This window comes from Centroberyx affinis, unplaced genomic scaffold (genome assembly GCF_046629955.1).
Source record: "Centroberyx affinis isolate AG114_WGS23_722 - 3 ecotype Tasmania unplaced genomic scaffold, CSIRO-AGI_Caff_v1 ptg009476l_1, whole genome shotgun sequence".
Classification (NCBI taxonomy): domain Eukaryota; kingdom Metazoa; phylum Chordata; class Actinopteri; order Beryciformes; family Berycidae; genus Centroberyx; species Centroberyx affinis.
The window spans coordinates 46,963-74,950 of record NW_027284544.1 but is presented as its reverse complement, the minus strand read 5'-3'; the positions used below and the strand labels follow the sequence as shown (position 1 = coordinate 74,950).

The 27,988-nt window shown below is 40.6% G+C and overlaps 1 protein-coding gene across 1 annotated transcript; it reads left to right on the top strand.

Annotated features, from left to right (window-relative positions):
- The first annotated feature begins 204 nt into the window (after positions 1–204).
- cnn3a (calponin 3, acidic a) lies at positions 205–23,909 on the top strand. The gene is made up of 7 exons (XM_071514658.1): positions 205–430; positions 19,147–19,268; positions 19,541–19,607; positions 19,905–20,042; positions 21,289–21,405; positions 22,208–22,354; positions 22,687–23,909. Exons 1-7 carry the CDS (start codon positions 374–376, stop codon positions 23,026–23,028), a joined length of 990 nt encoding a protein of 329 aa, XP_071370759.1. The 5' UTR covers positions 205–373; the 3' UTR covers positions 23,029–23,909.
- Positions 23,910–27,988: the final 4,079 nt, after the last annotated feature.

The following is a 27,988-nucleotide window of genomic DNA, read 5'->3' as shown; positions in this document are numbered from 1 at the left end:
ATAGACTGTAAAGACTTTACCCATCAGCCGTTTAGACGCTTTTTCCTGTAGTACCTGAACGCACCACCAGGAGAGGGCAACCCATAGCAAAGCGGCTGTTCTTATTGGTTCCCGTGGCTCCTTCAATCATTTTACGACATTTTTTGCAAACTGAGTTAGGTTTGGGGGGTCTGGCAGTGTGTGGAGACTGTGTTGCCTGTTCAGTGTTCAGTCTACTTTTACTGCAAAGCAGCGCGGATTAATTTCCTCCCTGGACTTTGTGTTAAAGGAGCCTGAAGCAGCCGCTGGTTGTTTGATACCGAGTTGTACACAGGAGTCTATTTGCTACATCGTAGCTGAGGATATTCATTTGGGGTTAACACGCAAAATAAAAATGACTAATTTCAATAAAGGACCAGCCTACGGATTATCAGCAGAAGTGAGAAGCAAAGTAAGTAACGTTAGCCAAGTCCTCTCCTTACTTTAGTGTGTTAGAGGAGGAAAAACAACTTGGAAGTAAGTTTGTTGCGATGTAAATTTTGGAAAATGTTTCGGTGTCGCGTTTAAACCTAAATTCACAAACATGATGTAGCCCCAATAGTCTCGTTCTTTCTGGTATGGGGAAACTACACGCTAAATTCCATTCAAAAATCTGGCAGTTTAATGTTAATGTTGCTTACCCCATAAATTGAATACCCCATAAAGTAGGACTTGAGACATTTTCTGTTTTTTAGGAGTTTCCAGTTCGGCATAAAATAATCCTCGAAAAACACTCGTTTCAATGAAAAGTCAACTTTTACAACTGATTCGCTTGCTATTCCCACAATCATCTTTCAGCAAAATAACTTGGTACATCACGGCGGGCGGTAGCACAGCAATCAACTGTAAAAGTTGAGATTTTATCGAAATAAATAATGCTTGGTGGATTGGATTTGTACCGAACTGAAGACTAGCTCCTAGCAATTCGAGAAAAGTCTTGTGTCATGTAATACCAGGCATGTACGTTCGCCGATAAGCAACTACGCAGTAAATTGACTGCTTTTTGAAGGGGGTTTGGCGTGATCTCTTCTTACAAGAGAGAACGACACGTATCGGGGCTAATAAACGTGTATCCCAGGTTTTGTCATCGTCGTGCTGGTTATGTTACACTATATTGTTTATGTAAAAGCATTATACTAATTTTCCAAAACTATTTAGACCAGAGATTCATTTGACCGCAGTCTCCCCTTGTTTTTACCTTTTAATGGTGGGCAATGCAGCTTTCCTCAAGTCTCTTTTTGTTCTTGCATTGGACCATATCGGACCATTTTAAACGCAGATATAGGCTTAGGAGTTGCAGCTACAAAATGGGCTAGTTTTGGGTTATACCCTCATTTTGTAATGTCGTTTGCATTGTAAAGAAGCTGGAATATGATAAAAAAACAAGTTCGACTCATTGTTCCTGCAGGAAGGAGTTGGGCGCCAGCTGGGGGGCTGTATGGCTGGCTCTTCATTCAGATGGGATATGGATATTCACAGTATTCATAGATTCAGTCAGGCTGGTGTCTGTATTCGGCTGTTGTGAAAAGTTTGTTTCGACCACTGCTTTATAACCACACCGAAATGCTGCTTTTTTTTTTATTTTATTTTTTTATAGCGCTCCGTTTTCATTAGGAAAAAGTTCGGTGTGAATGTGCTACAGCACAAAAGAACAAGAGTACTGGAAAAATGCCCTAGTTCAATTTGTAAAAAATGAAAGCTGCGATCGGAACAGATGTTATAGACCGTCTTGCAGTCTGTTGCAGTTGTGTCCATTCGTAGGAAATGTCTAAATCATGACATCATTGGAAACTGCGCAGGCCAGGAGCAGGGATTACCTCCAGCAAGTTCATCCTTCTTACTTTATGCTTCACTTTTGCTTTTAAAGGAGTGCATTTGGAGCCTACCATTACATGGCACTGACAAAAGTTCTGCCCAGAGAAGCCAGTGTGTTATTTTGCACAATAAGCCTGTCAAAACATTCGAAGAAAACGTCAGACTGTTGCATTTGAGCCTGAAAACCAACATGTCTGCCTTTTTTTTTTTTTTTTTAAACCTGCGCAAGGCAAGATTTTGACGTAAAAATCCACTCACTTCAGCCTAAATCACAAAGTGGGGCTGCAGCAGAGAAGAGCCTCCCTACCCCACTAAATGGAATGCAGTAGATTTACCCCATTAGCCCAAATTAGATTCTAGTGTCGAACGGTCACTGGTGGGAAATCTTCTCAACACAGGAAATGACAAATCAAAACTTTAAAGGACTACAGCGACTTTTTGGGAGCTTTGGCCCATCGGTCTGCTTACCCAATATGTGACGAGAGGATCTCTGTGTCTCTGGTAGATAGCTCTGTCCACTGCGCATGCTAACACGTTAGCATAAGGTATGTTCAGTAAACGTAGGCGACTAGCATTATTCGTAGTATGAAGATACACGTTTCATTAAAATTGACTAACTATCCAGCCTTAGAGCTGCTACAAGTTCTCATAGTCTCACTTTGCTAGTTGCCTACAATTACTTAACATACTGTATGCTAAAGCGCAGTGGTGGAAGAAGTACTCTGATCCTTTACTTAGGTAAAAGTACCAATACAACAATGTAAAAATACTCCATTACAAGTAAAAGTCCTGCATGAAAAGTCCTACTTAAGTAACAGTACATAAGTATTAGCAGCAAAATGTAGTTAAAGTAAAAGTAGTGGTTTGGTCCCTCTGACTGATATTTTATTATGGAATGAAACCACATTTGAAGTTCAAATCTTTCAAATTGTTACCTCTTGCTGCTATTTGGAGCCACCAATATGCAAAGTTGCCTAGTGGCAGCTTTAAAAGTTAAATCTCTTTGTTCCTCCCCAACTCCTGTTATAGAGGCCCAGTTTATTAGAGGAAACCGCCACTGTCAGAGATCGCAGATGAACAAAAGAATGAGGAGAGGCAGGGGCCCATCTGGGTTGCATTGCTGAAGGTGTGATCGCTCTTCTCCAAGCTGCATACATCACATGCCTGAAATTCCTCTGCAAAACCCCTTGATGAGGACCCCGTCCGCCATTCCTTTAGCACAGTGGTTCTCAACCTTTTTCATATCGAGGACCCCTAATTTAGTCCACATTAGAGCCATGGACCCCCATTTGATGAGATTTTGTCTCTCAGACCCAAATCTGAGAATATTTTTATTGTCAGATATGATTTTGTCCAGAATTCCATGACTATCTGTACTGTAGGTAGAGAGATAACAGTGAAACTATGATCAAAATAGTCATTCTAAAATGACAAAATAATGAAGTTTAACAATTCATCAATTTGCTGGGGACCCCCTTGAATGCCCTCAAGGACCCCTGGTGGTCCCCGGACCCCACGTTGAGAACCACTGCTTTAGCAGACTCCATTTCCCTTTTGACTGTGCGCTCTCAGTTCGAGTTACAAGTCAGTCATGGCTTTCTCTCTCTATAAAATGCTTTTTGAGTTTCTGTCAGAATAGAAGTGCAAAATACAAGTTGAGTGACTATAGACAAAAGGTAATCATCTCTGCAAGGAAATGTAGGGCCTCTGAAATCTGTTTCGTTGGTTTGTTAGTCACACTGTAACATTGACTTTGTGCCGCTAGGGGGCGGCATTGACAGTGAATGGGGACTCAGTGGTAAAGCAGGTCATACAGTTAATGTTAACATACAATGTGGGGGACAATGAATGGGGACTCAGTGGTAAAGCAGGTCATACAGTGGTAAAGCAATACAGTTAAAGTTATCATAGGTAACATAATAGTCTACACACGCTACACACTTGGAGACATCAGACTGGGTCGATGTGTTGAAGTGAGAGTCAATGGAGAATTTTTGGGCAAACCTCTAACCACAAGACACTAGTTATTGTACAGTTGTTGGACTGTTGTTCTGTTATTGCATCATCACTGCACTACCACTGTGCCTCAGTGTTGACTACTTATATCATATTACCACTTACCTACTGTGCAATACCATATATCACTTATCATTTAGCATTTATATTATTCATAACACTCATGCTCCTGGTGTTGTATATTATATTGTATATTGTATTATAAATTGTATTGTAGTGTACATTGTGTAATGTACGGATTGTATTTATTGCGTATTGTAGTTCTTATATTTTGTACTGTATTGAGTAAAAACAGGACAATTACAGTTACTACATTTCAAGATATAACTTGTAAGCCTAATTCTGAGGAGAGTAGGCAACAGAAATATATGGTCAATCTGTCCTTTCATTGTCCCATACCAAAATGCTTATACAATTTCACTCATATTTCAAGTACACTCAGCAATCACTGACTGACCCAAGGGTGGAGCTACATCACTGGTGGGGGACAACATGTTTACTATTTGCTTGTTTTTTTTTTTTTGCTTGGCTATCTCTTGTCATTGGACTCTTGTTGGCAATTGCCTGGCCTCTCAAATGGCTGATGTTTTTTCAGGCAAAGTCTTTAAGTGTGCTTCTGTTTACTCTACTCGCTTCTGCACTTTTTTCTCACATCAGGGTATGAAAAACGCCTAGGTGAGGTAATACACACTTCAACTAGGTCAGAAAGGCCTGCCGAAGCAGTCGAGAAAGAATGAAAATGAAAATATTGGTTCTGCTCCTAACACTTGTATCCTCTCAGATTTTTTTTCCACTATGACTGCCAACACCAAGACTTTTATTGGACTGCCGGCTACACATATCCAAGAGTTTTTGACAGAGGAAATGGAAAGCAGCTTGATTTCCAATGTATCTTCTTGTTAACCTCAGAGGATAACTAGCAACTGTCAGTCAGGAACATTTTTAAGGGACTACAGTTTTTTTTTGGTCCAAGACAAAATGTTTGTAGCTCTAACTCTGTCGCTCTGCCATTCATAGACTTAAATCTAGGGCTGCAACTAACGGTTCGTTTCATTATCGATTATTTTTTTACTTGATCATTTAGTCTATAAAATGTAAAAAAAAAAAAAGAGAAATGCCCGTCACAAGTTACCAGGGGCCAAAAGTGATGTCTTAAAAATTCTTACTTGGTGTGACCAGCAGCCAAAAAAACCTTTAAAGTAGGGCTGAACGATTTTGAAAAAATATCTAATTGCGATTATTCTGACTGATATTGCAATTGCGATATGATTCGCGATATTAGAGGGAATGATCATTTTTACATCATTATTCTCATTTTCATTGAAAAACGTATTAAAATGATTATGGTGTGATTTTTGCAGGGATCTGAAACAAACAAAGATGTTTTCTGAAGTCTGTAGAATATGATGTGTAGGCCAGGACATCTCTGCAGCACCACAATATTTACTTTAAAATGGTATTTTGACACATTTCACCTTTAACAAATATTGCGCCTCCTGTGATTTGAAAATTGCAGTAGGCCATATTGCGATGTCGATAAAATTGTTCAGCCCTACTTTAAAGTATTCATTTTCTAACAATATGAAACAGAGAAAAGCAGCAAACCTTGGCATTTGTGAAGCTGTAACCAGCAAATGTTTGGTATTTTTACTTGATAAATGACTAAAACGATTAATTGATTATCAAAGTTATAAGACAGTCGACTAATCGTTTCAGCAACACTTAAAACCTCCCAAAATTCATCTCCAGCTCCAGATCCTTGTGATGATCCAGAATGAACTCACATTTTTAACAAACCAGCTGTCCATTCTGGGTCCACAGGAAAAGTGAAGCCTTAATCCTTGGCCGTTCCTGGTAATCAAGCACTTCAAGTCACCCCGCCAGCCTTTTCAAGGGGTCACACTTGAGTTAGGTTTAAGTGTTTGCTAAATGTTTGACTGATTGGCAACGAGAGAGCTCCCTCCCCTCCCTCCCTCCGGTGTTTCCGCATGTCTGCTAAGCCCACATGCTTTCATGGGAATACAGGGGTCATGAACTCTGGGATGACTTGTTCATCTAGTTCTGCCACTTTGTCTCTTGTTGTCAAAAGTAGAAGCAAGCACTAAATATGGTGCTTTCTGTGTAAACAAATTGCTCAGTGAGGTTGATGGAACAAGATTACAAATTGGTGCGTAACGTGCCATTTCAGCTCACTGATTTTTCTCTCGAGATTTCCTAGAAGTGAATCAGATAGGCTATATCTTTTCTTCCAGAGATGGTGAAAGAAGGGGAATTTGAGGCCAACCTTGCCAGAAGTCCACTACTTTTATAAACCGGTTACATATAGGCCGGCAACTAATGATTATTTTCATTATTGATTAATCTATCGATTTTTTTTTTTGATGCAAGTTACTAGAGCCCAAGGTGATATTTTGATGTAAGGAGTTTACCCCAAAGTATTCATTTTATAATGATACGAACAGAGAAAAGTAAGCAATTGTTAACATTTGTTAAGCTGTAACGAGAATGTTTGGTATTTTTACTTGATAAATGAGTAAATTGATGAATTGGTTATCAAAATTATACTGAATTAATTTTCAGCTCTAGTTGCATAACCTGGAGCCCTTTTATTACCTCCACCAAGGAGGTTATGTTTTCGGTGCCGTTTGTTTGTTTGTCTGTTAGCAGGATTACGGAAAAACTACTGGCCCAATTTTCATGAAACTTGGTGGAAGGGTGTAGCATGGGCCAAGGAAGAACCCATTAAATTTTGGAGTGGATCCAGATCCGACTCATGATTAAGCAATAATAGCACGAACCTTGGCGGAGGTCTGCACTCTCCAAGTGCCCTTCTAGTTTAATTATATAGTTTATAGTTTTCTGTTCATAACGGAGGTTTATCACTAATTTGTAAATTTCAATGTTCACAATCGTTTTGTACAACATAGTGATTCTCAGAGCTTCACCCCACACCAATATTCACCTGTTAATATTTGGAAAATGTAACAGGAACAAGATATGGAAATGTAGGAAAATGCCCAAAAGTGTGAAAATAGTCAAATTTATTTGAATTTTAATGTCAGTCAGTCATTTTTCTTCAAACTTTACCTCTTTTTACATTTGAACACAATCTCAAAACATACATGAGCTCCCCCTAAGGCAGACTAAGCAGCATTATACCAATCAATAAACAATACTGACTCAATGCATTAATCAGCTTCTTAAAGGCCGTCATCCTGAAGCGTCTTTGGTCTCGTTTGTTCTCGGCCCCTTTCAGGTTCAGTTTGCCTTTGGGTGGGCGTCTCACTGTTGTACCAAGCAAACAGAGACTGATTGTGTTTGTGTCTGCTGAGTGTTGAAGCCAAACATCTCCATCTCAACTGACTGACGTACAACAAGAAGGCTGGAAAATAGAGGTCTGCTGTCTATCTTGACCCTATGTGCTTAATCTAGACTGGTCCCTTTGAAACTAACCGTACGTTCCCACTGCAAGCAACTTGGTTGATGGTCTTTTGGATGGATTTCTGGTGCCTTGTTGTTTTGCTTGCAGTGTGAACGCAGGGTTAGAGGTGTGGACATGGATTAAATTTAGTGAAGGGATAAAAAGGTATGAAGGCTATGAATGGGAGATATTAATATATAGAGGCTCCCCTATCTAGGAAATTAGAGCTGCAATGATTAATCGATTAGTTGTCAACTATTAAATTAATCGCCAACTATTTTGATAATCGATTAATCGGTTTGAGTAATTTTTTTAAGAAAAATAAGTCAAAATTCTCTGATTCCAGCTTCTTAAATGTGAATATTTTCTGGTTTCTTTACTCCTCTATGACAGTAAACTGAATATCTTTGGGTTGTGGACAAAACAAGACATTTGAGGACGTCATCTTGGGCTTTGGGAAACACTGATCCACATTTTTCACCATTTTCTGACATTTTATAGACCAAACAACTAATCGATTAATCGAGAAAATAATCGCTTGTTGCAGCCCTACAGGAAATGTTTTACACCTGAAATGCTACGACAGTGAAATGTACTCAGGGATCCCATCCTAAATCGCAGCTGTTTTTTACCAGCGGAGATTAGAGTTTTTCAAGCAATTTGTATCATTATAATTGACAATGATAGCATCAGCAACCAGACAAAGGAGGGCATTCACATTTGTGTGTGCTAGCCAAGTGCCAATGACCCAGAGGAAGAGGTTTCAAACACTAGCTATCGCCTGGATTTGAAGAGGATGTCATTTTGGGTTTTGTGGTTTCTCCAGATAACACCAGTTATTACATAAACAGCCATTTTAATTTGGCAGACGAAGTTGTGTTTTTTTTTCCAGTGCAATGTTTTCCATCTTTGGCTTATTTACAGCCTAGCCCGAGGGACAGTGTTCACCTTAGATATCTTCCCTTGTTTTGTTCTTGTGAGGAACGATTTCAGCATTTGGTCCAACTGTGGAAATGAAGCAGGATTATGCGCTGGTTTTGACTTGGCCAGTTTGTACGGGTTGCCATCTCCTCTAGGTTCAGAGTCATGGGGTTTTAGACCGTGGCGGGGGGGGGGGGGGGGGGGGTTTGTCCTGGAGAGAAGCCAGAGGCCTGCATGACTGAGGCTCTATTTGGGTTCCCAGGGAGTTTGAACTGGCAGACTGATGATTTTTTTCTGTTGTTGCCACACTAGGTATTGGTACCATGTCCTGCCCTCTGTATTTATAATCCCACTCCCACTGAAAGGGAGTTCATTCTGCATTGCGATGCATGGCATGTTCCCATGCAATGTGCTGACACTACAGAGTTCTGGTAGATTGGTATTGGTTTGAGTACTGCCCTGTGATTCCCGAGTCCTTCCTGTTGTTAAGTTAACCAGATGCTTCCAATTTTAGACGAACAGGAAAGATTCCCTTCCTGAAACTATTGTTCAGCTGTTCTTGTAGCCTCCAGCAAGATAACACGCATCTATCAGCCTTGACTTATTCTTCCACTGTGGCTCTTTTGACAAGGCCATTGCTGCCATCTTTTGTGCTTATATGTACGGAATAACAGTCTGTTGGGCCAAATATCAGTAATTAGACTGTTAAGTTTTAATGAATTCTAGGCTCTAAGCTTATATGCAATCATGCAATCTTTCATAAGAGACGCTGTCACTGGGTTCATTTTCTCTTCATGTCTTCAATTAGACTTTGGCCTGGTTCTCCTGACGGTCGCGTTTGCTGCAGTTATTCTCCGTTTTGCTGAAACTCTCAGATTTGTTGTCTCTTTTTTTTTTTTCTTTTTTCGAGTTCACTTCACATTCATGGCATGGCCACTCTCACCACATTATGTGGTCTGTCGAGCGTTTCCCAAGTGAAGAGATAGTTATATATTAATGAATACCAGCTGGCGTGTTTGTTCAGCCTTGGTTCAGTACCCGGTCATGTGTATGATTCAACAAATGGTTAATCAGCATGAAGGTGACTGGCAACGTGGTCCGATGTTTTTGTTATCACATTGAAGGTTTCAGCTAACTGGAGATGGTGATAATACTGAAGGAAAAAACCTAGGTCGGACCACTTGAAACTGACTTGGTTTAGCCAAGTTTTAGACCATATAACTACCATCAGAGGCGATTCTCCCATGTAGATTGTGCATTCTTTGTCTTAGTGCACTGTTTTTTAACAGGACAGCAGCAGGCTTCATTGAGCTGTTTTCCAAATGCTTGCCGTTTTGCACTGTCATCAGGAAATGCTTTTGGGTACAGAAATGAAATGGGGCGGGCGTTTGTCTGGGGTTCAGCTCCAGTGGGGTTTAATCATAACCTTCCAGATTTTTCCCTCAGAAGCTCATTTTAATGACTCCATCAAGATGAGAACTGGATGCTTTTTTTTTTTCCAATGCCTATTTTTTTTTTTTTTTTTTTTCTCTCTCTCTCTGACTGAGAGTTCTTGGCAGGCCTCCTAGAAAATAACTGCTGGGGGAAGTGAGGAGAGAAAAATCCCTTCTCTCTAATCATCCCAGCTCTCTGCCCCTCTCTCTGTGGTTTCTCTGTGTTTGGCTTCAAACTCCAGCGACACAAAATGCCTGCGATTAATTCCTAAATGACACTGCTGGACAGAGAGATTCGGCTCTAACCTTTAACCCCAACGTCCCATTGAGTCATAGTTCGGAACACAACATCCTCTTTGCCTTTTAACAAGAAGGGGAGTGGGGGGGACATTTGAAGATTTCATCCTTTGTCTGTTCATAATGTGAGAACGGGTCTAGTTTTTGACCTTGAATTCCACTGAAGGAACTGTGTTTGACTGACTCTTTAAAGTTGCGACTGCTGTCCCAGTGCAGCGGACAGGCTTTCATGTAGGAGGACAAGTGATGGACTCCAGTTTAAATGAAAGGACCCTTTCTCTGCTCTGAAGGACAGAAGAAGTAGTGAAGTGTAAAATTGATCATCCTCAAGGCTTGTGTATTTTAGAAACAGATGTCAATACCCTTGTCTAATACAGTTAGTTCACAGAGTTTTCTTAAAGTAGTAATCTGTGACATAAATATTTATTTTGCTACTCTGCCTGGCTGACTGATATAACACAATAACGATTCAACCTATAGTCAGTTCATGCAAGCTTTTACATGTGCTGTAAAAGCTAAGGAAATCCAAGGAAAAAGACGACACAGTACTGGACACACTGTTTGATTGCATGTTGAGCTGCAACGATTAATCGATTAGTTGTCAACTATTAAATAAATCGCCAGCTATTTTGATAATCGATTAATCGATTTGAGTAATTTTTTAAGAAAAATAAGTCAAAATTCTCTGATTCCAGCTTCTTAAATGTAAATATTTTCTGGTTTCTTTACTCCTCTGACAGTAAACTGAATATCTTTGGGTTGTGGACAATGAATCGACAATGAAAATAATCGTTAGTTGCAGCCCTAATCACATGCATCCGTTCTTTATCACACGGCAAAGTAATATGATAAGCAGCTAATATCTATGTTTAGCCTATAGGGTTTTTGCATGGTGAGCCACGCCACCAAGAATTACACTATTACTTCAAGACTGAACAAGACTTGGATAAATAGTACATGGCATTTTCACTCTGAAAATTGTGTAGGAGAGTCCTATTAAATGGGGTCAGATTCTCTCAGTGTAAGCCTGCCCCCAGGAAACCAGAGTGGACTGTGGTGAGATGAACACCAGATGTTTTCTCTCTTGCGGTCATCCTCCTCTGACTGTACACCATAGAGCTTGCTTTGTCTTGCCGTGGATGAGCAGAGTTGTCTGTGGGATAAGCTTGTTAAAACACTGTGTTCATGTCGCCTCAGCCAACACTAGAGTGCTGCTCACAATGGCCAATGATCTAATGGGACGGGGGCGTACACTACAGTAAGATGAACTGGATTGGTCAGTGCTGGAGAAGCTCTGCGGCGTTGTGTGGTTGAGGTTATCTTGATCTTGAATCTTGAGGACTGATTACAAAATGACATGGATTGGCCCAAGAGGGGGAATACCGTTCCGGGTAAAAAAAAAGGATGCACCGATCAGGTTTTTTGGGGTCAATTCTGATCACCAATTTTGCAACAGTTTAATTGGCTGATCTGTGATTGAAATTATGCGTTAGGACTTTGTACTAGGGCTGGGCGATAATTCAATATTATCGTTTATCGTCTTTCAGTGGAATCATGTCGTGATGATATGAAGATATTTTGATATCGTGACACACGTTTTCGCTGTCTAAATTGATGCTGACAAGCAAATTTTACTTAAAAACTCATAAAATGAGGTATGGTAGGAATATTATTTGAGAATTTCTGTTTTGTTTGACATCACACCTAACATTACCATTCGGTTCAATGAGATGAACAGTCATTTTATTATTTAACACGATTTTGCATACATGAACCATATCGTGATATATATCGATATCGAGAAAAATCCTTATGATTATCATGATATCGATTTCAACCATATCGCCCAGCCCTACTTTGTACTAACAACAGCATGACTTTGCTACCTAACCATGTGGAAATCATGTTTTTTTTATTTTTTCTGTGATGCATTCAGTGGTTCATGATCAGGCAGTTTAAACAAAGCTTGTCTGATCACCGATGACCTGTTTAGAACAGCTGTCAGCCAATAATGATTGATGGCGGATTGATCGGTACATCCCTAAAAACAAGGTGGCATATTCGTTACCGCTTGGCCCAGAGGGGTACTACATTATTTGTGGGGGTGGACAAGTTTACTGTTGCCTTGTTTTTCTCAGTGAAACAATAAAGGAAAAGAGCCATAGGGCATGGGAAATGTTCCAGGGAACCAGCAGGCGAGGTTTTGAGTACACTCACTGAGAACTTTATTAGGAACACCTCACTACATAATACTGGGTAGGTATCAGCTTTCAGCTCTGTCAACCGGCTACCAAAGTGACATCCACCTCTAGGTTTGACTTGTTGTACATTCTGAGATGCTTTTCTGCTCTCCACAGTTGTTCTTATGCATTGCACTACTGCCACATGATTGGCTGAACGGATAATTGCATGAATAAGCAGGTGTACAGGTGTTCCTAATAAAGTGCTCGGTGAGTGTATAAATATGAAGTCTTCAGTTGGAGTGTGTTCACGTGAACATACTTGAGAGAGAGTGCACGGAATAACGAGAGCAGCCGTAAATCTGAACTCCAAATGTCTGTAGTGAAACTAAACGCCGTTGTACAGAGGATAGTGTCGAGAGGGCAAACTATAGCGTGGCTCCTAATGCCCCATTAAACAGCGAAAGCCCACATTTTCCAGGGGCTGGTCATCCAGACCAATAAACTGGTGAATAATCCTTTTTCACGTGGGGGTGTTGTTGGGTAATTTCTCATCTTGTAAGCGTATTCTCGAATGTTCTCTGCCTGAACGCAGACTTCTTCTGAGCTTCTGTCTGTGAGAACTCGCACCTTCTTTGAATGGTGCTCAAGTGCCCGATTAAATTAGTAGTATTGTAATTCGCTCTGCTGCTGCCATCCCACCAAACACTTGCATTGCCAACATTGCAATTAGCTGTTTGACTGCTTTTGGTCTCTAGTTGAAAGTAATTCGACTGCAGACATGACTGCTACCCAGCTTCTTCCAAACCATGCGCTGCACTGCTATAAGTGGTGGAGAATGCTTGGTTAGGGCAAATACTTCTATGTCAATTTGCATGGATTGTCTCCAAAAACGATGCAGGCCTGTTAGCAAATGAGGAACAATTTCTTCCACTGTCCTGCGTATCAGTACTTTCAAACTTCCATATTATGCAAGAGTTGACTCTAACCCAGCGTTTACACTGAGAGTAACTTGGTTCCTGGTCAATCTATTCTGACCGATAGCGGGCAGTAGGAGAGGATCCGATTGCATCTGTGTAGCGGTCTGCAGCTACAAAGATTTGAACAAGCAAATCGTTTTTCTCTGCTCTGGTATTGCATTTCATAATGTTGAATTGGTTAGACGAGTTAACATGGCTAGCTAGCGAGCGCTGTTTAGGTAGCATTGCTCGAAAATAAACAGAAAAAACTAAAGTGACTTCAGAGCTTACCATCAACCTCAACAATGGATGCAACCGTTCTTCAAGCATAATTTTTGAGACATTTATTCCTGTAGTCTTTCAAACAAAAGTTCCAGAGATCTGAGAAGATTTGAATGGCTGTAATCAACTTGTCCGTTTTGCACTTGCCAGGCGGACTATTGTTCTTGAAACTAAATCACATCGGTAAGGAAACAATAAAGTTCAGCCGTGGCCAACTTTCCTTGGCCGGCAAACTTGTTGAGCGTCCACACATCGGCTGAGTTTCCCTGATCGCTCAGCTCTACAGGAAATGAATGGACTTCCGGTGACTTGCTGATCGTGTTGCTCACAGTGTGGAAGCACCTTAAGAGTCTTAAGGGAAATGGATGTGCAACATCCTGTATGTCCTACTGATCCTTGCATTACATCTGGACTAATATGATCTATTGAGGGAAAAGGTGTTTGGGTCAAGTAGGTTAAGGAAACCAATGTTTGGGTCATCGCATCAAAGCTCAGAGTAGGGATGCAAATAATAACTAATTTAGTAACGGTTTCTCTAACCTAAGGGTATTCGATTACTCTTTTTCTTCTGGTGAGTGTGTGGGTGTGTTTATATGCGCTATTGATTTGCATAATCCATGTTTTAAATGTCAAACGGGTGACCAAATACCCGGATAATTGTTTAGATCCCTAGCTCAGAGTATAGATTGGTGATGTGACCGATTATGGACATCCTGATATATTATTGTAGCTACAATCCACGCCTAATTTCTTTTTATAACTTTATAGCTGTTTACATTCACTGCTTTTACCACGCTTTAATTGCATTCAACATCTCATTTGAGTGTAGCGTTGGGAATAGCCAGAAACTCACTTATGCTGCCTTCAAGCACTAACAGTGGGAAAGTGGGAAGTTTCTATTATGCCTGAGGTGCCAAGATGTTACATTTTAGGTGGTGGGGTGCATGGAAGCTGTGTAAAAAACTGGCCATATAGTAGGGCTGAACAATTAATCTAAATTTTATCGAAATCGCAATATGGCCTACTGCAATTTTCAAATCGCACAATATTTGTTAAAGGTGAAATGTGTGTCAAAATACCATTTTCAATTAAATATTGCCATGCTGCAGAGATGTCCTGGCCTACACATCATATTCTACAGACTTAAGAAAACATCTTTGTTTGGTACAGATCCCCGCAAAAATCACACCATAATCATCATCTAATATCACAAATCATATCGCAATTGCAATATCAGTCAAAATAATCGCAATTAGATATTTTTTCAAAATCGTTCAGCCCTACCATATAGGCTATTTTATTATATTGTTTGGCATTCTGTATGATTAGTACGGTTGTGTATGTCTCCGGAGATGATATGATATTAGAGATGCACCGATTGCAATTTTCTTGGCCGATTCCGATTTCCGATTTTTTAAAAGTCTGACCTGCCGATTCCGATTTTGGCCGATTCCGATTTTCTTTCTAAGAACTATAATTGACAGCACACACAAACATTTTTGTAACTTTTCTTTAATGGAAAATTAAAATTCAATTGTATGTTCATAATAAAACCTTGACTATTAATAACTTACATTTTCTCCAAAACTGCACCAGGTTACAGGACCTTCTCTCACTCTCACTCAAACAAATCTCAAAATAAAAAAGTGCTCCAGGTTTCTGGACAGAGCTTTTTTGAAAAAATAAAATCCAAATGAAAATGAATTGCAGTATATCCCACTTTATACTTTCCCGAAAGACAACAGGTGCAACAGATCTATATAACAACACACTGACTATTACTATTATACAACAGGTAGTTCCGACCAAGCAATCTGATAGATCAACTAGACATTTAGAACGTGATCAAATCAGCATGACAGCACACCTAGCCGTGCTCATCACTAAATATTACTCCGCCATATTATCATACAATATATTTAAATATAACGCTACGCTAACTCTGTTCAGCCTTGATGTTACCAGACGCTCTGCATCCTCCATCAGCTGTGCCGGTGAGTCGGTGACACGGCGCTACTAGCTTAAAAATACATGTGAAGTTCGCGGACATAGTAGCTAAATCTGTCCATGGAAAAAAAAAATTTTCAGCAGATATCTTAGTTACAACAAGATTGAGCTAGCAAGGCAGTTTTGTGTTTATATGTGTAGTATTTATTCAGTTTGGGAAATCCCGCGATCTCTAGAAAGCATTAGCTCAAGTTGGCTGGCTGACTCAACAGGGACTAGAAATCGTCTCTGTTGCTAGGTCGTTACTAAGGCTCCGCCTACTTGCTGGAGTAGTAAACTAGGTTCCATTACATAGGAGTCTACTGACGTGACTGGTTGTTTTACAGTTATTAGTCAGACCCCATGTATTTCCAGGGAAACGGAGATAACACTAGCAAAACGTTTTTTATTTTGAGAGCGAATTGCCCCACAATATGAATACATTTTGTTTGTATCTTTTATTTTGTTGGTAACTGTTGTATAATCGCAATATTACACTCGAGGGTGTGCGTTACCGTCATTATTGGCACGACAGTGAGCATCACGGTAACGCACACCCTCTCGTGTAATATTGCTTAATTACAGCGGAGTTTTTACCGTTGTCTTAAATTTGACCGGCACAGAATCGGATATATGAGACTGATCGGCCGGTCACCGGTCATGGCCGATCAGCTGAAAACCGGCCGATTCCGGTCACCGGCCGATCGATCGGTGCATCTCTATTTGATATGCTTCTTGATCTGGAATCAACTGAATGCACCTGAGATACATTTTAAGCAGAAAGAACAATTCAATTTGATTCAGCCCTGTCTCGATGCTATACTATGTGGTGTGACCTGATGTAATTCAGTACAGTGCAAACAGACCACACTTCTGATTTATAGTTGTTTGGTGCGTTTAGATATTTGCTCTCTGTTAGTCGCAATTCATTATTATACCACTAATGATTAGTAATAGTATTAGTATGTTGCTGTTTTCACTCTTTGTTAAACCTTGTAGTTGTCACACAATTGTGTTTTTTATGAATGAATTGAAACATCAATTACATGGTGCATATTTCCTCTTCATTCTGCTGCTGCAGCACAAAGTCGCTCTGTGCCACTTGATTAGTTAAATAGAACTGCCACACAAAAAATGCCTTCGTTACAGGGTCCTTTCTGCTATGATTTCTGACCAAAAGCAACAAGTTATATTTACGATTTCAACTCGGACGTAGGAGCTCACGAGGAGCACTTGAAGGCGCCATCAGACACTGCTGGCCAGATCATCTGAGAGAAGCAGTTCATATTAAAAGTTAATGCTCACAAGAGGTAAAGGTTGCTGTAGTGTTACCTAACAAAAGATAGTTCCCATCAAAACAGATGGAAATTAAGGTTTCATTTTAATAAATTCTAGTTTCCCGTCTTCCAGTCACCAATGAAATAAATTATAAGATTCAAACGGGGCTCAGAAGTGGGCTATATTGATATGCCCATATGACCACCTTCGATTGAAAGCAACAAGATCACACCTCTTCTCTGGGGGTTGTCAAAGGGCATTCTGGGAAATGTAGGAAATCACTAACTGAAGTAGAAGTAGACGAGGCAGGTTGAGGGAAAGTGAGTACTCCAAAAAAGTCAATTAGAACACATTGGAACGCATTGAACATCACAGATTGATGAGATATAACAGGGAGGATCTGAGGGGGATTTTCCCTTTTAATGAAGTTGACTTAACTTAATATCCAGCAGTCCAAATAGTGGTCTGCAATTCAGTTATTTGATTTTAACAGTAATTTCCTGGCAGCGTTTTGCCACCAGGGTCATTCCATGTCAAATCAACCAAATTTCAGAAACTTTGTCGGCTCGAACTTTTGATTTTGATAATTCTTCTCCTGGTGGAAGATGTACATAAATGATGAAGAAAGCCAAATATTAAAGCTCACTGATCATTATTTACTGAGTTTCCCCCTGAAACTGCCAGAATCTTGTAGTCTACCTTCAAGTCTCTCTGTAAAAGAAAAACAGTGGAGCTGCTACCTTTCTCAGTGTCGCTTTTAGACCCCTAAACCTGCTCCAAATCATAGGCAAAAATTATCGTTTTGACCCTCACTCTACAAAATTGGGGGAAACTCAGTAAATATTGACCAGTTAAATTTAATATTTGGGCTTTCTTCATCATTTATGTATACCTTGCACCAGGAGAAAAATGATCAAAATCAAAAGTTCGAGCTGCCGAGCTCTGGTTGAGTTGACACGGAATGACCCACCAGTGTTTTGTATATTTTTTTTTTTTATTGCAATAGGCTAAATTACTGTAAGCATTTGAAATACATAATCTTGTTGGCAATGGACTACTAAAAGGTGACTTTGCTTAAAATCATGGCCTTTGTGGTGTGAAGATGTCAGACATATCCTCAGAATTTTGTTGAACTCTTTTTCTCACGTCTTCGGCTATCATGACTCACCAAAGGCCTGACCTTTTCCAGTTGTTTGTTGTTTTTTTTTGGAGCATTTGGCCAATCCGTATCACATGAACCCAGAGCTAAACGTAGTCTTTAGGGCTTTGAACAGCCTTCAAAGCCCTAAAGTCTCAGACACATTTTTTGGCAGTAGGTTTTCTTTTGTGAGAGGAGCTAGTCTGAATTGCATTGTTTCACATGTTTTGACAGAGAATAAAGTGAAAGTTGTTTGATGTTAAACTGTGAAAAGTTGCCATTGTGCTATTTATGAGCAATTTCACATCGATTAGCCATTGAAAAGACATCTAAATGGTTATGGACTTAAAGGCAAAATTCAGGCTACATGAGGTGTAAAGGTGAAACATGAGTAAGATGTCTATGTGTTCTGGGGTATATGACAAAAAGCATTGTCTTGTAGATATGGACTTCTCTGGTGCATATTTACAGCTGTTTATGCATTGTAAATATGTAATTATGTATTTACTGCTTGGTCTAACACTGTGCTATACCTAGCCAAAAAGGTCCTGGGCTATATGAGAGCTAAAGCAGAGACGTGATGTCGAAATGATATCTAGTGCTCAGTGGGTAGGCACTTAAAGCTGCACTAGGCAAAATTCTAATGTAAAACTCCAGCCATTTTACCACCATAAATCACAAAGTGAGGCTGTAGCAGAGAAGAGTGTCCCATCCTCACGAACTGAGACACGGTAGATTCACCCTGTTTGCCCAAATTAAATTCTGGTGTTGCTATGGTCACTGGTGGGAAATCGTCTCCACACAGGAAGTGACAAATCCAAATCTTCAAGGATAATGTTGGTTTCTATGTGTTTATTCTGTCCGTCCCCGGGTCTGATTTCCTGCAAATTGTGCAGGATTGACTTGTGGCACAGAGGAGGGGCCTAGGATAGATACTCTACTATATTGCTACACTCTGGCAGGTTAGCTGTCTTTCACTGTCATAGTAGCCTGTTGGCCAAAATGTTTCATTATCATTGACCAAACTGAATAAATGACACGCCCATTTTTCAAATTTTTTTTTTATCACATATATATATTAGTCACTGCAGTTGCAAAGCTTAGAGAGACAGTAACACTGGGTGAATGAGCATCACTCGTACAAGGTGAGAGTGACTGACTGATCAACTGGCTGACCTGAATTTGGCTCCTGATGAACACACAGTGGGAAAGTTAGCTTGCACAAATGTATTCCAGCTCCATAATTCAGTTTGCATTATTTGTCGTTGTGACAGTGATGCAAAACACCACCACTAAGAGACTCAGGGGTTGATGCAAAAGTCATCAAGTTTCAGTTTTCTTTTACATTTCTAGACTTTGTTCAAAATGGAACTAAAGCTTAATGTGGTGCTTTGTTTTTTAGATCGCTCAGAAGTATGACCAGCAAAAGGAAGAAGAGCTCCGCTACTGGATTGAGGAGGTGACAGGAATGTCTATTGGGGAGAACTTCCAGAAAGGCTTAAAAGATGGAGTCATCCTGTGCGAGTAAGTGTGTGTGTGTGTGTGTGTGTGTCTCTGGAGACTGCGTATGCTGACCGTGGTAGGAGTTGACATTGCAGAGGTGTGTGAGCTCTGCAGTTAATCCTGCAGGGAATGCTGACAGAGGAGAAATCAATAACAGTCCTAGTCTCTGTGATGGCAAGAATTTGTACTGTGTTGCTATTATTTAGATATTTCTACTACACTGTAAAATCCACCATATCCTGAAATGATTACATTGTTTCCAATTGTGCTATTTTCCTCTTTCTACCCCTCAGACTGATAAACAAACTGCAGTCTGGTTCAGTAAAGAAAATCAACCTTTCACAGCTGAACTGGCACAAGGTAAGACTTGTTCTTAAACAGTCTAGAAAGCGTTCACACCCTTTGCTGATAATACAAACTCTTTTTAAAGAAAGCAGCAAAGAAGTGAACATCATAAAGGGGGTATTCAACTCATTTAAGACCTGTCGCAGCAAGTCGAGCTCTGAGAAGAAGTGGACTCATTCATGAAGCTTTCACTGCTCTCAGTAACAGCCTTTCTTGGGCTGTTATTGCTTCCTCATGGTCTTGTTGGAAGCCCCACCCCAACCCCCCCTCTCACTCCTCTTCTTTTTTTTTTTTTGTTGTTGCTCTCTGCAGCTGGAAAACCTTGGGAATTTCATCAAAGCTATCCTGGCCTATGGCCTAAAGCCCAATGACATCTTTGAGGCCAATGACCTGTTTGAAAATGGGAACATGACTCAAGTCCAGACCACACTGCTAGCACTGGCCAGCATGGTAAGTGAACAGAAAGTACAGAAAGTCGCTTATTACAGAAATGGTGCACTATATAGTGTGTCCGCCATCTTATACTAGTGTCTGAATTCTCAAATTTGACTCATTGTATAGTTAACTGTAAAATACCCACAATGCACTGCAAACTGTAGTGAACCGATGATGTACCCTACAATTTCTCCTGTATACCACAATGCAATTCATGTCTTACGGAAGAAGAAGAGTTAAGACAGCAAATAGAAAGCTAATAGGGTTTACCTTTAAGCAAGAAAAAAAAAACTGGTTTATTTACCGGTTGACAGCATTGGCGATTCAACGAAAGACGTCTTAGATGCCTCATTTAAATTTAGGTTCGCCTCCGTTTGTGTCTGATAAGCATAACTTGAACCAAGAGCAGCAGCACAACAGCTAAAGGCTCATTTATGCTCCCTTTACGTACGAAAATAAATACGTCCGTTTCAAACGATGTAACCATCACTGCCCACATACTTCCATGCGTCCTTTAAATTGGCATGGATGTTAAGGAATACATCCACTAGAGGGCAGTAGAGAGTCAAAAGCTTCTGTCCACCATTGCCATGTTGTTGTGAACAACAAACAACTACACTGCCCCCACGATTTCCGGTGGTACTGCTCCATTTCGTCCGTATCCGTAAGCTTTCAGAAAACCTGCTCCATCCGTATCCGTATATGTATTTAACGTTGAGCATAATTGAGCCTTAAAGGAATCATTGTTGCAGGCCAGCTAGCTAACTGCTTTAGCTATCAATACAGGAGGTGATATGAAAGCTTGTGCTATTCGCTAGCTTGTGAGCTAGCTAACGTTAGCTCACGAGCATATTGTTTGACAAACCAAAACAGCTTGCTGCCATTGGGAGACAGCACCGTAGTTGACAAAACCACACTCGCACATGATTAGAGTTTCAATCATTTATTTGTAATTTAATGTTCAATACTACATGAGTACATATCAACCCACTGTCATGAGTGCTGTTTGTTTATGAGATGCTGGGTGCATCCGGGTGCGTCACACGAATATCCAGAACATTTTTTTGAAGCAATTATGTTTAATGTAGTGTTGGAAACTTTGTTCAGACGTTGCCCATATAGATCACTATATGACAAACACTCCATAGGAAATAGTGAGTGAGTGAACGAGGGAACCCTTCCGAACATAGCTACTCTTTTTTTATTTTCATTTTTTTTTTGTCAATTCAACACTGTGACCAGCCTTCCTCTGATTTCTTAGGCAAAGACCAAAGGTATGGACACAAAGATTGATATCGGAGTGAAATACGCAGACAAACAAGCACGACATTTTGACGACGAGAAGATCAAGGCTGGTCAGTGCGTCATTGGACTACAGGTAACCACACTAATGAGCATCACTAGGGTTTGACAGATATGGGCTTTTGAAGGCCAACACAGATACCACTATTTTTACACTGAAGTGACTGATAGCCGATATTTGGTGCTGATGTCCAAAAGCTTTAAATTTGATTTGATTTGGTTTTCATGCCAAAAAATCCAAATATACTGTGTTTCCTCCAGAATTGTATTCTTGCCAGGGTGTAAAGGCTTCTGAACTGCATTTAGACCATCATGGGAAACTAAAAAACTAAACTAAACTAATATTCTCCATTGGAACCCAGATTAATTAAATTCTTTTAGGGTAGAGGTAACTTTATCCACGCTGGGCTGGGTTCTCTAGAGCCAGGCTATTGTCCTAGAATGAATGACCTTGCATAATAATAGGCTGGTGTCCTACTGTAATGCACAAACTGCCTAGGCTAGACACTGTGGTTTCCATTTTCAGTAACAGTAGCTACACAAGGATATTTAACTATTCCAGCAAGAAACACCAAAACTGCACTTGTCTTTTTGGGGCTTATTATTTGATCAAACAATCAGTGTCACCAAATATTCTCTGTCTGTGACTTTCATGGCACTCAAACCCAGTGTTATGCCAGTGATTCTAAAGTACATTCCACTGTCTACATTTGCCAGGACTTCAAACCTGAACTGGAAAATTTATGTTTTTGAATCCACATGCTTGCGAGTTTCAGCCTTGATTTTAAATGTTTTCTAGTCATTTAAATAGTTCAAACAACTTTGATTCAAATATGTTTGGAAAAGGTAAGATTCTACTGTCGCTCTGTTTTCTTCAGATGGGAACAAACAAGTGTGCAAGTCAGGCTGGAATGACTGCTTATGGAACCAGAAGACATCTTTATGACCCAAAGACACAGACAGACAAACCTTACGACCAGACCACCATCAGCCTTCAGATGGGAACCAACAAAGGAGCCAGCCAGGTTAAAGCCAGCTCGCCTTTTAAAGGGCTCCTCTTCTCATTGTGAACCTGAACAGTATCAGAGTACTGAGAAAGACCATGAAGGGCTACTCAAAGGCAAAATGGCAACTGAGAATTCTGACTCAGAATTCTGACTTTTTTCCTCAGAATTCTAACCTTAATCTCAGAATTCTAGCTTTAAACTCAGAACTCAAATGTTTCATGTGGCACTAATACTCTTTTGGATTGGGATTTGTCCAATTCTAACAGAATACGAGGGGAGTATGTGAATATTACTTTTGATTTTCTGTTAAATACTTCTAAAGGTGCTCTTGCGTTGCCGTTTCCCCACAGGCGGGCATGTCAGCCCCGGGCACCCGCAGAGACATCTTTGACCAGAAGGTGGCGGTGCAGCCGCTTGACAACTCCACCATCTCCCTCCAGATGGGCACCAACAAGGTAGCGTCCCAGACGGGCATGAGCGTGTACGGGCTGGGCCGGCAGGTCTACGACCCCAAGTACTGCGCCCCACCGACGGAGCCGGTCATCCACGCCAACGGTAGCCAGGGCACCGGCACCAACGGCTCGGAGATCAGCGACAGTGACTATCAGGCCGAGTTCCAGGAAGACGAGTACCAAGGAAGTTACCACGACGACTACAGCACCCATTACAATGACCAGGGCATTGACTATTAGTGGCCTCTCCTTCCACCTCCTACACAACCGCTAGTCGGAGCAGTATTAACAAGTGTATTTTATCGACAACAAAACAGAGCAAGTCTTTTGCTATCCTCACTAGTCTTCTTATTGTTTTTGTTTTTTTTAATTGAAGCATAAAGAGAAATATTGCCTTAAGTGCATTCCTTCTCCTCCTCCCCGACTCTTTCATTTGCGCAGCAATGGTTGTAGTCATAAGCATAGAATTATGAGATACAGTGCTTTTTTTTTTAAGCTTAAGAACATTCCTTTTTAAACCTACTGTTTTTGTTTGTGTTTTTTTTTTTAAGTCTTATTAATTATGGGACACTGAAGTAGCGATAACTTTGTTGACCAGCGTTGTAGCAGCAGCTAAGTTACAATCCAACTTTTCTACTCCTGGACTGAAATGTATCCATATAAAACGAATTCCCCTGTGCCAGTCCTCACCATTTGTGGACTGCTTTAATGTTCTTATTCCCCCCTTCTGTTCTTGCATTCATTCGTTCAGACCAATCATAGTTTTTGATATGTGTATCGCTAGAATCAAATAGGGTGAAAAGTTTGGATGACCCAGTGACCGTCACATCTATTTTTCATTACATTTAATCACTGGAACAGTTAGCTTTTTCCTTGGACTGAAGAGTGTGTACTTTGTGATGGCAGTTCCAATAGAGCACATGACCAAACCGGAGTTTACTCGATTTTGCTTTCATCACATTGGGCTAGTCTTATTTGTGCCATCACATGTTATATTTTCATATTGTTCCCCTTGTATTCCCAAACTGTATTTATTGCCATGCCTCTCATTGTAAACCAGTCCACAGTCACATGGTTCTTTCTAAGAAAATATGTATGTTATGAATAAAGCCTTAAATTTCCTTGGTTCTCAGAACATCTCCATACAGTATTGTTAAAAATCAGTTCACAGTAATGCTGCGTTCACGTCATATCGGGGGGAAACGGAAGAACAGGATGACATCTCATTGCTACAACTAGGAAGCATTCAAGTGTTAAACTTGTTGGAACGCCCACGTCCAAAATCGGTTGTATTTATGAATGTAAAATCAACTAACTGCTCGCTTTTAGTAAGCAAAGTTGATTGCATTAGGGTGAATATAACTCATTTTGATTTTTATTACTTTGGATTTCCGACATCGGTGGATTCCCTGGTATGTTGACTGCTTGTGTTTGACACAATTGACAATTTATGATGTTAAGTGGAAGATATTAGAGCCCGCAAAAAATCCTACCTCCTACTTGTGATTACCGTTAGGAGGCTGACATGAATGGCTTGTCTAGTCAGAAGTTGTGTTCATGGTAAATCCGATATGACGTGAAGCCAGCACAGTGTTTTATCTTTCACGTTTATATAGTTCCTACAAACTTTAAGTTAAACTTCTGTAAACATAAGAACTTTGTATGGATAATGTTAAATTCGTACACAATTTAAACATATTACATTCAAACGATCCAAACTGGCACATTTTACAAACATGCCGCAGCTGTTTTCTGTGATTCAGTTTGTTGTTCCATCACCCGTGACACAGTGTAGAGTGTTCTTTGTTGTTATTTTGCCAATATAATTATAATAATAATAATTAAATATAATTATTTTGCCAAGTCAAACCCAGAAAAGGAAAAGCTTTTTCACTAAACTGAGAAGAGGATATTAGGAAACAATACTAAATCAGGTTCAGTACCCTGAAAAAGCCTCAACAGGTAGCATGTCACTAGGCTTTAGACAAGCAACAAGTTGATCAGAATGAAAAGATCCTACCAGCAAGTGTTTTTAATCCATTATTTGGCATGCAAATGTTTTCATGATGACAAACTGCAATGTCATGAAGATCTGACTTTGTATTAAATTGTTCATACAGTGCCTGTAAATCTTGTGTTTTGAAGTCCAGCCTCAAAAGACCTTTTTTTAAGGGAGACTTAACTGATGGCCTACAATTTTCTGGGAACGTACACAAGCTCACAGAGTGCAAAACCAGGCTTGAAAGTAGAAACACCCGGCAATACGAACATTACAGCAGAAAAAAAAATGCTTCAGGTTTCTTTATATACATAATTTGCCAGCTGTTCACGCGACTTAGAAATAATAAATGAAATGTAAAGTGTAAAATACTAGGGAAAATTAAATGGAACAGCCCTTTAATCTGGAATTCCAAGTAGGAAACTCCAGCAACATTTCTCAACCCTGAGGTTTCTGTGATGCAGCTATCTGATGTCACATCAACATGGCAGCATACACTGTAAACAACTACACGGCATTACTTTTAACATGCTTATAATCCTCAAAATATACTTTTCAGCATCACATGACCTTAAATCATCAGAATACCTGTGTGGTGAATGGTTAAACACAAATTTGAAATGTAAAGTTGTACATACAGTTGCTAACGTAGCTAGCTAACATTGCCAAATACTGGCATAGCATTAGTTGTTGGTTGGGGAACAATATTTTACATAGGGCGAAGAAAATCTTGCAGGGTTTTTCCAAAATGGGATTACCTCCACCAAGGAGGTTATGTTTTCGGTGCCGTTTGTTTGTCTGTTTGTCTGTTAGCAGGATTACGGAAAAACTGCTGGCCCGATTTTCATGAAACTTCGTGGAAGGGTGTAGCATAGGCCAAGGAAGAACCCATTACATTTTGGAGTGGATCCGGATCCGACTCGCGAACAAGCAATAATAGCACGAACCTTGGCGGAGGTCTGCGCTCTCTGAGTGCCCTTCTAGTTTTAAAAGGAACACAGCATTAGAAAAGTCTTATTCCATAATTTCATTAGATTTGAGCACAGGTGATTTAAAAGAAAAAAAACTAGCTGATATCTACGGTTTGGGTTAAAAAGTGATGTATCCATGGTACACAATGTTCCTACTGTAACAGTAATCCCACCCCTGCCTTGTCTAAGCAGGGGACATCAACCTTTTGTCCTCTCCTTTTGTCTGTCCCCTCTTTAAATCTCTCATCTTTCTACAAACAGTGAATGGCGCTTAAAATATGGCCACTCAAGCTGGACCACTGAACGCCATTGTTCCACACACACAAGTTAATCTCTCTTCTGTCCCTTTCCCAAATGGTCAGTGAGAGGAGGGGGAGCTGTGTAGATAAAAGTAGCACTTGGTTTACTGAGATGGATGACTGAACCAGTTCTGAGGAGCCCATTTGTGTCGGACATGGGCTACGGAGCAACGCTAATTCGTTCAAGGTTTCAATCAGGAAGGAATGTTAAAAGCTGCAAAATGGTTTACTGACTTTATGTGGCCTTGCATCTTGTATTTCTCACCACATTAACACGATGGTAAACTAAACCTGGAGCAGACTGAACAAACTTTCTCTCTTGAGACCTTCATGTATCAGTGTTTTGTGTGGTGCTGTGCTTTAGTGCTTTAACTTCTTTGTATATTTGTCATGTTGTTAAGCTTTTTGGCTGTCTCCTGGAATTGTAACCATTTAAATTCCCATTAAGAGGCTTTTACCGATGGCATAGTGAGCACGGCACCGTGGGCGCCGGTGGTTGAGCTTAGTCATCTCTCATTGTGAGCGCAGTGTGATGAGTTGATCAAACAAGCTTGTGTCTGTACTGTGGGTTCAGTTCAGCGCCAGGGGATTTCATAATGTTGAGGACAGAGAATGAGCAGCCAATAGGATTCATGAGAATGCAATGGCATTCATTCAAGAGCCCTGTACCCCCCCCCCCCAGTCCACTGCTCAGGAATAATCACCGCTTTGTGCAGGCTTGTGGAATCCGGGGTGAAAACGCAAGACTCAATTATAGAGAGGGAGTCCAAAAAAGCACGGTAACCGCAGCAACCCGCGGAGGGCCCGTGAAGGGAGGGCAAAACCCAAGCAGTCCTGCAGGGCTGGCGTGTTGCAAACAGAAACCAACTCAATGGTACCCACCCACTCTGCACATGCTGATCAGGGCCAAAAACATGTCAGGCAGCTTTTGTGCCAAATACTTGTGATAAATGATGCAAAGTATAACTTACATTTGCCTAATGGACAGCTATAATACTGCATCTGTGGTGTCAGGTTGCTGTAAACAGTTAATAGCATAGGCTTACGAATGAAATCGATGAGGTGAAAGTTTGAGATTTGAAGGTTTATGCTGGCATTGTTCAAACACTGCACAAGGAAACATAACTCACCATTTCCCTTCTTCAAGAGAGACCCTCCAACCAGCGTCCACCTTTAACTTCTCTCATATTATATAGGCCATGTTTGAAAGGGAAGTACTGGTAATGGGTAAAATCAATTCTGAGTATGGACAGATTTCATATTTGAGGACCGTGGCCTGGTTTTGGATCGGAACCTGATCATTCCAGGATCCAGGGACACATGACGAATCCTGTCCTTCCTCCAAAGACAATAGGAGTGTAGTCAGTGTCTGTGGAAACACTCTTAGCTCTGGAAGGCCTGGACTTTATTAGCTGCGAGTTCCAAGTCTCTCCTCAGGCTGTAACTCAATGCACCTCTGCATGGGGAACAAGGAGGAGGGTGAAGGAGGTATATTTTGGCTTCTGGCAAGCACATGGAGGAGTGGGACAGTGGGAGGGTGGGGGGTGGGTTTGATTTCCTGCAGCTGACAGGCCGCTGATCATCGTGAGCTACAGCCCCCGCTGGGTTGAGACGGAGGCCGGGGGCCAGGAGCTGTGTGGGAGGGCTTGGAGAGCATCAAGGCGTCAGCACAGCTTTCGTGTCAAACTGATTGGAGGTAAGTGCTCCGACACAAAATGGCCTCCCAGGTTCACCGCGGGGTGTTAATGATGATGCTGTATGAAGTTATTAACTTGACCTCCGTGTGAAAAGGTGATAGTTTCTGATAGAGAAAAATGTGGTGAACAGCACAGAGCAGCGCTTCGTCCAGAGAGAGCTGGACTCCCCAACATTAGATCTTTTTCCTCTCTGGTCCCTTTGGTATCCTTTGGTATAAAGCACCACAGACTGCC

Coding starts and splice junctions, on each gene's coding strand:
- cnn3a (XM_071514658.1), top strand. CDS start 374: ATGACTAATTTCAATAAAGGACCAGCCTACGGATTATCAGCAGAAGTG. Junction 431..19,146: donor CAGCAGAAGTGAGAAGCAAA/GTAAGTAACGTT, acceptor TTTGTTTTTTAG/ATCGCTCAGAAGTATGACCA. Junction 22,355..22,686: donor CCAACAAAGGAGCCAGCCAG/GTTAAAGCCAGC, acceptor GTTTCCCCACAG/GCGGGCATGTCAGCCCCGGG.